At 54.2% G+C, this 10,822-nt stretch overlaps 1 protein-coding gene across 13 annotated transcripts in view; it reads right to left on the bottom strand.

Annotated features, from left to right (window-relative positions):
• Positions 1–1,126: 1,126 nt before the first annotated feature.
• The window catches only part of NCOR2 (nuclear receptor corepressor 2), a 222,099-nt gene continuing 212,403 nt past the window's right edge, over positions 1,127–10,822 (bottom strand). For 10 of the 13 annotated variants that reach the window (XM_033075717.1, XM_033075716.1, XM_033075718.1 and 7 more), the window contains 6 exons: positions 9,556–9,702; positions 9,150–9,295; positions 7,799–7,852; positions 5,677–5,904; positions 3,919–4,098; positions 1,127–3,488 (listed from right to left, as the gene is read on the bottom strand). In XM_033075717.1, the coding sequence (XP_032931608.1) occupies positions 3,313–3,488; positions 3,919–4,098; positions 5,677–5,904; positions 7,799–7,852; positions 9,150–9,295; positions 9,556–9,702 (931 nt within the window). In that variant the 3' untranslated portion in view covers positions 1,127–3,312. The remainder of the gene's footprint in view (positions 3,489–3,918; positions 4,099–5,676; positions 5,905–7,798; positions 7,853–9,149; positions 9,296–9,555; positions 9,703–10,822) is intronic. The other 3 variants (XM_033075721.1, XM_033075723.1, XM_033075725.1) reach the window with 1 other exon arrangement.

The raw sequence follows: 10,822 nt of genomic DNA, 5'->3' as shown, positions 1-10,822 counted from the left end.
TCCCCTGGGTCCACACCTGAGCAGGGACAGCAGGACCATCCCTCTGCATCCTCCCAAGTCCAGGGGGGATCCCCACCGAGCTCCTGCCCACACTGCCAGCTCGTTGATTTGACACCAATTAATGAACCTGCAGCAGGACCCTCTGCTCCTGCACCAAGCGAGGGGGCTCAGAGCTCCCCATGGAGCTGCTGCTGCTCCCTTCAGATCCCTCCATCCCTGTCCCTGCAGCTCCAGGAGGGGCTGGGGTGTGTGGGGACACACAGCAAGACAGGCAGTGCCAAAACCAAGCAGTGCTGTGCCCAAGGGTGGGGCTGAGCTCCCAACAAGGAGCAGAACCCACCTGTGCAGCCTCCTGCATCCCTGGGCTGCTCCCAGGGCAGGTGTGATGGGGATACAGGGCCCTTTCTGCTCCTGCACAGAGCTGGGAACATCAGCAATGTTGTCATTCAGGAACAATGCCAAAGGATCCCACTGAGCAGGGGGTGAGGCTGCTGGAGCCCTGCAGCATCTCAGTGTCACCAGTGTCACCCCAGCACCTCCGTGTCCCCTCCTGCCCAACCATCCCTGAGCCACAAACCCCACCAGGGCTGCAACACCCTCACCAGTACCTGAGAACTCTTCTGCCACGCTGGTGGCACAGCTCAGGGGGTGCTGTGCCTTGGGCTCCTGGGCAGCCCCAGCCCCTCACCTTGCACACACAGGGAACAGAGGAGGACAAGCACGGCTCCAGGGCTGGCACTGAAGGTGGCACAGGCTCTTCTCTCTCCATCCCAGGGCTCTGGGTGCTGCCCATGCTGCTGGTGAGCGCTGCCATGGCTAACAGAGCGCAGCCCAACCCTGCCCAGCTGGGCTGGACACCGCTCTGAGCTCCTGGCTGTGTCCCTTCCTGATGTCCCAACACCCGGCTGCAGGGCTGGCACCAGGTGAGAACCCCAAAAACCACCCCAGGGCTCCATCCCTGGGGAGAGCAGCTGTGGCACAGCCCCAGGGCAGCAGCTCCAGTGCCCCTCTCTGCCACATCTCAGCCCTGGCAGGGCCTGAGGTGCCACTGCCACCTCTGCAGCCACCCTGCAGCAGCCAGAGCCTTCCTGGACATCTGGAGACACCAAGCAGCACACAGTATTGCTACTGTGCCAAGTGGGAACTTTATTCTTTGTTGTGGTTGGGGATTTTTCTGCTGTTTTTTTGTTTCCGAATCAGGAGGCGGCTTTGAAGATGGGTCAGATTTGGATAATTCTTTTTTTTTCCCAGCAGAATCTGCAACATTTTAATAGCGTTTTGCCCAGACATCAGCTCTGTGAGTTTGTACAGCTCAGAGCCACGGAGACACCAGCAGCAATAACCTGGGAACGCAAAGACTTTCCACATCGCTTGTGCATTGTCTCGGATTTTTTTCTTAAAAAAAAAAAAAAAAAAAGCACAACAGAAAAGACACAAACATTGATGAACATTTAAAAACCTGTACATTGTAAAAAAACAAAACAAAAAATAAAACCCAACAGAAAAAAAAAACAAACAAAAAACCAAAATAAACCAAAAAACAAACCCCAAACAAACAACAAACACCATCATTCTCTTGCTTTGAAATCAGAATCAACCTGGGAACGTTGCAGGGGGAAAAGAAAGATCCTTGGGGAAGGTGACGGCGCCTGAGCCCGCGGGGCTGCCGGAGGCTGGGCCGGGCTGGGGCTCCTCTAGCGTATAGAATGCAAAGCATTTAATACATTTTATTTTTTTATCCTTTTTTTTTTTTTTTTTTTTTTTGCCATTTGTTTTCCCCCCAGAGCGAGAAAGCAGAAGTGAATGAAAAAAAGTCTAATATTTTTGTTCTTTAACCATGTAACTGCAGATATGAGCCAACATCATGGAATGAAAAAAATAATGTAAAGTAGAGCATTCGTGTGTATCACAAAAATACAATAAAAACTTTTTTTTAACTTTTTTTCCTTTTTTTTTTTTTTTTTTTAAAGTTTCCTGTGAACTCCCTGCCACGCTGGCCTCCTGCCCACTCTGCCCCTGCCCTGGCCAGCTCAGAGGGCTCTGGAGAATCAACGTCTACAACCAGCAAAGGTGTGTGTAACGGGGGGCCCTGCAACCATGGCAAGATTTTTGTTTGGTTTTTTTTTTTTTTAAACTAAGTACATACATTCTCCTGACTCCCAGATAACTTGGATGGATCACTGTTACCTTTTTTTTTTTTTAAACCCTTCCATACAATGGACAAATGCATCAAAGCCTGCATGTAAGAACAGAACCTCTTTTACAGCATGTAATACTGTGTTTTGTTTAAGTCCTTCCTTGCGTAAAATATTGACATAATTCACTGAAGGTATCAAAAATATACCCTGTAGACCAATACAATTTACAATTGCCTTTTCTCACCATTCAGAAAACAATGCACTTAAAGCAACCGAGCCCCTCGGTGGGCAGCGTGCGCCAGCCCGGGGACGTCCCTGCCCGCTCCGAGTGACCAGGATTGCTTCCATCGAAGGGACCAGGATCTTTTGTGTGGGTTTTTTTTTTAAGAAACAGCTCTTCACTCCCTCCCCTGCCCGCTCCTCCCAGCCACGTTCCAAGCGTGTCGTCGCGGGGCTGATACGTCTGACACGGGAATGCCCTCGGATGAGCCAGGGAACCGACCTGGGGCCTTCTGTCCCGCTTCACTTCTCAACCGTTTGTTTTTGTTTTTGTTTGTTTTTAAATCTTTCCTTTAACCCGCTCAAGGTTTTGCAATTCTGAGGCACATCCCCATGGCCGGGTGTGGGGAGCATCCCACGGCCCGCTGCCAACTCGGCGGGAACGTCCCGCGGCGCCTCGCCCCGTGCGGAGCAGCCGAGCGGCCCCGGACGGACACGTGGCCCCGGACGGACACGCGGCCGCTCAGGACGGACACACGGCCGCTCACGGTCCCTCTCCAGCGCGGGGGCACCGCCCAGCACGATCCAAGATGGGTTCCTTGGGTTTTGTCTCGTTAAGGCTTTTTTTTTTTTTTTTATCTTCTTTTCTGTATCAGACCGAAGAGGATGCAGAAATTTCCAGATGTTGAGAAAGGAAAAAAAAAAAAAAATAACCCAAAGGAAATAAAAAAAAAAACAAAAATAAAAACAAAACCATCCTCTCCACCAAATTGGCTGGTTGGGAGGGAAGGGGTAAAAAAAAAAAAATAAGGAAAAGGGAAAAATGAAATAGCTCTGCTCCTGCATCTTCGCTGGTGAGAGCCGGCGGGGCCGGGGCGGTGGGCGCTCGCCCCGGGTGTCCCGCTCGCTCCCCGTGCCCCGGGTTTGGTCGCCGTCTCCCTGCCCCTGGCTCCTCTCATTCACTGTCCGAAAGGGTTTCGTACTGGGAGCAGAGCAGGGGTTTGGGCTCCTCGTCCCAGGCGTGGTGCTGGCTGCCGGGGGTGCCCTGCGGCAGCGGGGCGCTGGGCGCTGCCGTCACCACCCCGCTGGGGAGCCGCATGGTCAGCGGGTTGTAGGGGAAGGGCGTCGAACCTGCAAGGGAGAGCAGCAGGGTCAGCACCAGGGGGTTGGCTCTGTCCCTAACTCCCCTGTCCCCCTGTCCCCCTGACCCCCTTGTCCCCTTGTTCCCCTTCTCCCCACTGTACACTGTAAAAAAACAAAACAAAAAAATAAAACCCAACAGAACCCAACCCCTTGTCCCCCTGTCCCCCTTGTCCGCTTGTTCCCCTTCTCCCCACTGTACACTGTAAAAAAACAAAACAAAAAAATAAAACCCAACAGAACCCAACCCCTTGTCCCCTTGTTCCCCTTCTCCCCACTGTACACTGTAAAAAAACAAAACAAAAAATTAAACCAAACAGAACCTAACCCCTTGTCCCCCTGTCCCCCTTGTCCCCCTGTCCCACTGTCCCCTGCAGCCTCCCCCACCCCTGCCAGGGTGGCTTTGGGCACCGAGCCCTACCTGCAGACGAGGGCCTGTCCTCCCAGACGCGGTTGGTGAGGGGGGTCCTGCGGTTGCAGTCGCCCTCCGAGTGCACCGAGGACACCGAGGGCGGCCGCTCGCCCGAGGACAGACCCGGCGCCGGGGACTTGGCCTTGCGGCTGTTGGGTCTGGCAGCGATCTTTGGCTTCCCCCCTCCTCCTGCAAAGAGAGGCACCCGCTCGTCACCCGGCTCGCTGGGACGGGATTCGGGGGCTTGGGGAGGGGGTGCGGGGTCCCAGCGCTTCCCTTTTAGGAGCTTTGCAAAAATGGGCTGGTGGCAGGAGAAAAGCTCACCCCGGGCTGAGGGCAGCACAGTGGGGATGGCCATGGGGTGAGGGGGATGCAGCGGCTGCAGGAGGGTCCTGTCCCTCCTGGGCTGCTCCACTTTGTGGGTTGGTGCCACCAGAGGTCCCGTGGAGGGAGCTGGGGCAGGGCAGGCCATGTGGATTTGGCTGTTTCCCTTCAGGATCTGCTCCTGAGCCGGCTCGTGGCTCAGGAATGGAGCTCCATGTGCCGCCCCACATGCACAGGCAGCAACCCCCAGGAGCCCTGAGCACAGTCCCCATCCTCATGGTCTGCATGGCCAGGATGGTCTTTCATCCCTCCTTACAGCAGAGTCCCTGGGGATGGATGTTTAGCCCGTTTTTCAAAGGCCTCTGTGGGGCGGGTGAGCCCAGCTAAAGCAGGGGGAGCTCCCCAAGGGGGGTGGATGGGCTCTGCATCCCACCCTGCCCAGCAGCAGGCAGCCTCCACCAGCACGGGGAGGCACGGCTGGAAGAAGCTGCTGGTTTCATGCAGGAGCCAGAAAAGCTTTTCTGCAAAAAGCTTCAGAGTGCCTGGTGTTAGCTGACCCAGAGAGGTGTGAGCTGACCTGGAGGAAGGTGCATTGTGCACCCAGGGGCTCTGTGCCTGGATTCCTGAGGGTCATCCCTGTGCAGGGCACTCACATGAGGCACTCTGCCCCTGTCTGTGGGGGATAAATGCTTCCCCCATCCATCCCTGGTCCCCCTCCTCCCTCCCTCCCTTTCCTAACTGGGGATTTGTGCAACCACTCTCTCATCTCTGCTTGTCTCCCCAAAGCTGAGCAGACCCTGCCATGGGGCTCTGCAAGCCCCACCAGGGCCCATGGGGCAGCTCACCCCAGCTCTCCTCTCTTATCATCTCCCAGGCATCACTCTTAGCTCCCTTACAATCTCCCTCTTGCTCCAGGCGCTCCCAGATCCCATCCTCCCATCCCAGGTTGGATTCTGCTCTGACACCCCCAGAGACTGCAGTGGAGAGGGAAATGCCACCCTGCCCTGTGTCCTCCACACCAGCACCTTCCCCTATTTTGGCAGCAGCAATCCCCCTGGGGGCCTACAGTCAGTTGGGGCTGGCTATTTAAGTTTATGCCTTTGATTTTTTGGGTGGGGGGATTTTCCACCCCCATAAACTTCTCCATTGTGTAAAAAAAATATAGGAAAAGGAGATATTAAAACCAACAAATAGGGAAAGGAGCAAGTCAGTGGTTTAGAGAAAGCAACAGCACCTTTGGAGACTATTAAATTAACATCAAACAGGATTAATCAGCAGATCCACAAAGCTCAAAGCTGGGGAGGGGGGGAGGGAGGGGAGAAAAGAAAACCAAAATGAACAAAAACAGGGAGGGGAAGAGGAGTAAATCCCCCTGTAAATGGGGAGATAAAAAGGCTGAGAATTAATAACACAGAGAGAGTGAAGGTGGAGAGGGCTGCAGACCTGGCAAGGAGCGCACGTCCTCGTTTCGTCCATCAGCAGGAGTTATGGGCATAGCAGCGGGCAGGCTTGCACTGGCATTCAGAGAGTTAAAAGCATTGGCACTGAGAGGTGAGCGCTCTTCCCACTGCTCGTCATATTTACCCATTAGGGCTTTCCTAATTATTGCCTCCAACCCCATGTTGGTACTGGAATTCTCTTGGACCGACTGGCTCCTACAACTGATTAGCCCTGGGAGATACGGGAGAGGGAGGAGAGAGGGGACGGGAGATGGGGGGGAGCCAAATGAGAAGAAAGATGGGGGGGACGGGGAAGGGGGGAGAAAGGAGACAAGGGAGAAGGGAAGAAACAAACAGTCAGCACATTCTCGCAAAGCAACAAACTTTGTCATCTTGTTCTTTAAAGCACTGCGATGCACCCGTCCTCCTCCTCCTCCTCCTCCTCCCGCTCCACCCCGCCCCGGGGCGGTGGGACGGATGGGATTCACTCTGGGTTTTGGGAAGGTTCCCCAGGGACAGGGGCTGGGCACAAGGGTTTGTCACTGAGCCCCAGGGAGCATCTCCACGGAGCAGGGGCTGTGCTCCCAGAGCAGCCAGGCTGGGCATGGGAGCAGGAGGAAAGTGTGGGGTCCATGTGCACACACAGCAGGAGTGTGCCAGGAATTGGGAGGCTGGGGCGGTTTCCCATAAAGGAAGTCAGGGAAGGAAGGAGGAGTACCCCACAAAAACACTTGATAAGAAAGATGTGCCTGGATTTGGCCCTGGGGTCAAAATGCAGGCAGTCCCCAGAGCTACACCGGGAGAGGGGAGCATCCTGCTGTCCCTCCTTGTCCTGCTGTCCCTCCCTGTGCTCCCTGCAAAACCCCTGCCCCCACCCCTCTCTCCCCAGGCCGGTTCCCAGGGGTCAGGACCCCTGGGCTGCGGGACAGGATGCAGAGGCGAAGTGTCCGCGTGGGTGTGAGTCTCAAGCCATGCAGTTATGGAGCAGCACCGCACAGGGACCAGAGGCTCAGCCACGCCACCTTCATTCCCGGGGTGGCAGTTACAGGGAACAAGCAAAGGGCAAAATATAGACACAAAACTGCCAGGCCCCCCCAGCTGATCCCATCCTGGGGTGTTCGTCCTGGGATCCCTGCCCCTCTGCCTGGAAAGGGACAGATCCCAGGTTCCTGTAAACCTGCTTTGAACATTTGTCTTGCTGTAATCACAAGCAGGGTCTTTGCTGGTGTTCTCTAGCCAAAGCTGACCCTCAAATCTTGTCTGCCAGGGCCCCTCAGGTCCTATCCTAGCAGATGATGCCAGCTCACTTCTCCCAAACTCATTTCCACTGGCAAGCAGTCCTACACCACTGCTCCTCCCACAGCACCAAACCCCTGCCCACAGCACCTCCTGCCCTTGGCTGTGCGAAACCTGCTCTTCTCCTACTTAAAACTAACGACCTGAAGGCATTCCTGCTGTAGGAGAGCATTAATCCTTAATCAATTAACTAGCAATTAGTATTCCTCAGGGGGGATTCACTCCATTGGTGAGCCCACCCAGAGTGTGACAGCATCCCACTGTCATTGTCCCTTGGGCTGGTCCTGGGGCTGGGCTCTCCTCCAACTCCCAAGAAACACTTCATCCTGTCCCAGCACCCCTCATCTCCCTTCTGGTCCTCAACATCACCACTTTTCCCAGCACAGGGTGCTGCTCTTGCCCCAGTTTGCTTTTGCATCCTGCCCAGCCCACAGTGACAGAGACCCCACTGCCCACCCTCACATTTCCCTTCATCACTGCCCTCCCACCCACCCACAGGTGACCACAGGGTCCCACCAAGAGCAGGGTGCTCCCTCCAGGTGTGAGGTCCACCTTGCCAAGATGGTTTAACCCTCTGATGGCATCAGATGGCCAATCCCTGCTCGACCTTTAACCTCTCCTCAAACTCTGCCAGGTTTTCCAAGGAATTACACTGCCCTTTCTCCAACCCAACAGCAGGGAGTTGTGGCGTGTCCTGAGGCTTCTGCCTCACTGTTACACTTGGTCTTAAGGGAAAACAGAACAAAGGAGATGCTTAAATCTACTGAGCCTCCTGCTCTCCATGGCTGTGAGCCCTGTGGGAAATGAGGTACAGGTATGTGGGGAGTTACCTGCTCCAGTAATCGCTGGCATGTTGAAAATCTCTGTCCCAGGCTGCCCCACATCTGGAGAAAAACAAAGAAGCTCTTCAGTACTGCCAGCAGCACATGCAGGTTAGTGACTGGGAGGACCTGCCATGACAACCATGACAAGACTCCCACCTGTGTCACAGCACTCTCAACAGCAGCCCAGCTCCCCCAGGCACAGGGGTGGCACTGTGGGTGCTGGCTGGACCAGGAATAACTCCCAGTGCCTTTGGGAGATCCACGGTGGGCACCTTCACAGGTGGGAAAGGACAAAAAAGCAGAGCCCTGAAAGGCAGGGCAATGCTTTGTGCTCAGTGCTGGCCTCCCTTCCTCACTCCTGCCCCCGGGTTTACAAGCTCCATGAAGCCAAACCCTCTCTCCTGCCGATGGGGTTTTCAAAGGCTCAATGCCCCCTATCCATGGAGCAGGTCTGGGCAGCAGAGAGGGCAAGGAGGAGGAGGAGAAATGTTAAATCAATATTTTCCCTCTTAGCCGAGCTGTTTGACTTGGATATTGCTTTCCTTAGAATAACAGAAATTCTCATCAAATAAGAGGCGTATCCAATTTCTATGTATTTTTTCTTGATAAGGCAAAGTGTGGAAGGTCAGGGGGTTCAGCCACATGTCCCCAAAGGGGCATAACAATCCTGTTGGCTCATGGTAACATCATCCAGGAGACGAGACAGCTCGGTCCCTCTTATCCGATGCAGCTGTTGTAAGATGGATTCAAATTGAATTAGTATTGACTGTATAATGCTGGGCTAAATTAAATTATGATCCTATCTACTCTATTAGCGGTTAATGAATGAATGGGCTGAATCTTTAATCTGAGCCAGCCTGGTTAGTTTTACAGAGCTGCACCAATATTGATGTAGGGCTTAAAGTAAAGGCTGGGGGGAGATGCATCTCAAGGAGGGAGGATTCAGCTTGGCTGGCCAGTCATTAAAATATCAATTGCTCTTAAGTGTCCTCCATGCTCAGCTCATTATTTCCTTCCTACTGCGGTTATCTGGTGAGGGTGGGATTGACAGCCTCAGAGCACAGGGACTGGGCTGGGAAGTCTCCCATTGCCTCCCCAGACACACACAGCCACTGCTGGCACCAGCACATAGCACTCTAGGAAACATTTGGACCTTGTACTTCACAGAATCACAGAATATTCTGAGTTGGAAGGGACCCTCAAAGGCCATCGAATCTGTCTCTGCAGTGCAGACAGAGCTGTCTGGGAGCTCCCAGCCCTTTAACACAGCAGCATCCATTCCCCAATCTCTGCTTCACGTGTCCTCGAGGCTTTTCCTCCCCTGGTGCCCTGCATCTGCCTCCCCACAGGTTCTTACTGTACTCCGTCTCGTTTTTGTTGGTCGTGCTGAGCTTCTTGATGATCTCCTGCTTCTTGGACTTCACCATGGCCGAGTTGCTTTCAGTCAGCTTGCTGAAGAAAGCTGGACGCTGAGTGTTGTTTCCTGGGGACTTGGACCCCATCCTGCAGAGCAAAACACCACTGGAAACCTCTGCAATATCCACTGCACAAAGTCCTCTTCCCTCAGTGTAACAGCTGAGGATCAGCTCCTGGCATCCTCAGCATCTCCAACCTCTCTCCTTTATCCCAACCATAAATCCGGTATTGAACAGCTGTGACAAACACATCCCTGGGATGGGACAGAGCTTTGGGCAGCAAGGAGAGCAGCCCAGCCCAGGCCATGTGTGGGGCCATGCCCATCCCCAGGTGCCCCCAGGCCGTACCTCTGGTCCATGGGCTCTCCCTCTCGGAACAGGACGGGGTACGGGGCGCTCTTGGCGTGCTCTGCTTCTCCCACGCCGTCTGGTGGAGACACGGGCTCGATACAGCTGTCCGGGCCCCCCGCCGCCGCCTTGCCCTGCTCCGGGGACCTGACACCAAGGGGACAATGCCATCGGGTCACTGTGACAGCCCCTGCCCCCGGGATGGGCAGGGGGAGAAGGATTCCTGCTGCTGTTCGGCGTGGTTTGGGCAGAGAGAGCTGAGCTGAGCCACCCCAAACACAGCCCAGGAGGGACCTGCTGGTGGCAGGGACACACGGACCCCTGTGACCTTTTGGAGACACTCTCTGTATTTGTCAACACAGCAGAGGCAGAACCTGCCACCTCCCATTGTCCTTGTCAGGGCCACACAGCAGCTGGGTGGCTGCAGGAGGGGACTGGAGCTGGGGCAGCCTGGGGAGGGATCACTGCTGGCCCCTGATGCCTGCCCGTGGCCAAAACCTGGGAGACAGCCAGGCTCGAGTCTGAGAAATTCCTCATGGTGAGTTCTGGGAATTCACATCTTTGTTCTTTCTGTGGTTTCTCTTTTTTCCCCATTTTTTTTCATCACTGGGTGGTCAGAGCTGGGCTTTTTCCTTCATGTCATAAAGCCAACTCCAGGACCAGGCAGAGCTGGGAAGAACAATCCCATTTACTGACAAGGCACCACTCATTCCTGGATACATCTGGGTGGGAAGACAGACCCATTTTTCAATCCCAGACAACAGCAATCAGGCCTGCCTTGTAGCAGCAAGGGGATTTGAAAGTGACTTTAAAACAAATACAGGTGGTGCCTGAAATGAACAATTGCAGTTGTCAAGGCACCTGTGTCTAATAAACTTCTGATTCACTGTGAAAGAGGAAGATAAAATTAACTTTGAACCACTGGAAAACATGTTGCTTCAGGTTCTTTGGAATTATTTGTGGTCAGGGACTGAGACAGGACAAGAGGCAACAGGCACAAACAAAACACATGAAATTCCATCACAACACAAGAAAACTCTTCCTGTAAGAGTGCTGAAATGCTGGGAACAGGTTGTCTCCAACAACAGAGATACTCTGAACCCAACCAGCCACGAGCCAGCACAAACTGCTCAAGAGGTCACTGCTGGGGTGGGTGATCTCAAGAGATCCCTTCCCACCTGAACTATCCTGTGACACCGGCCAGACTGGGAAGGGAATTCTGCATGGACTCTAAGGGGGTCTAAAGAGCATCTCTAGGACAAGGATG

The sequence above is a fragment of the Catharus ustulatus genome, chromosome 18 (genome assembly GCF_009819885.2).
Source record: "Catharus ustulatus isolate bCatUst1 chromosome 18, bCatUst1.pri.v2, whole genome shotgun sequence".
Classification (NCBI taxonomy): Eukaryota; Metazoa; Chordata; class Aves; order Passeriformes; family Turdidae; genus Catharus; species Catharus ustulatus.
The sequence above is the reverse complement of the archived record's forward strand: the minus strand, read 5'-3'. Positions and strand labels throughout refer to the sequence as shown.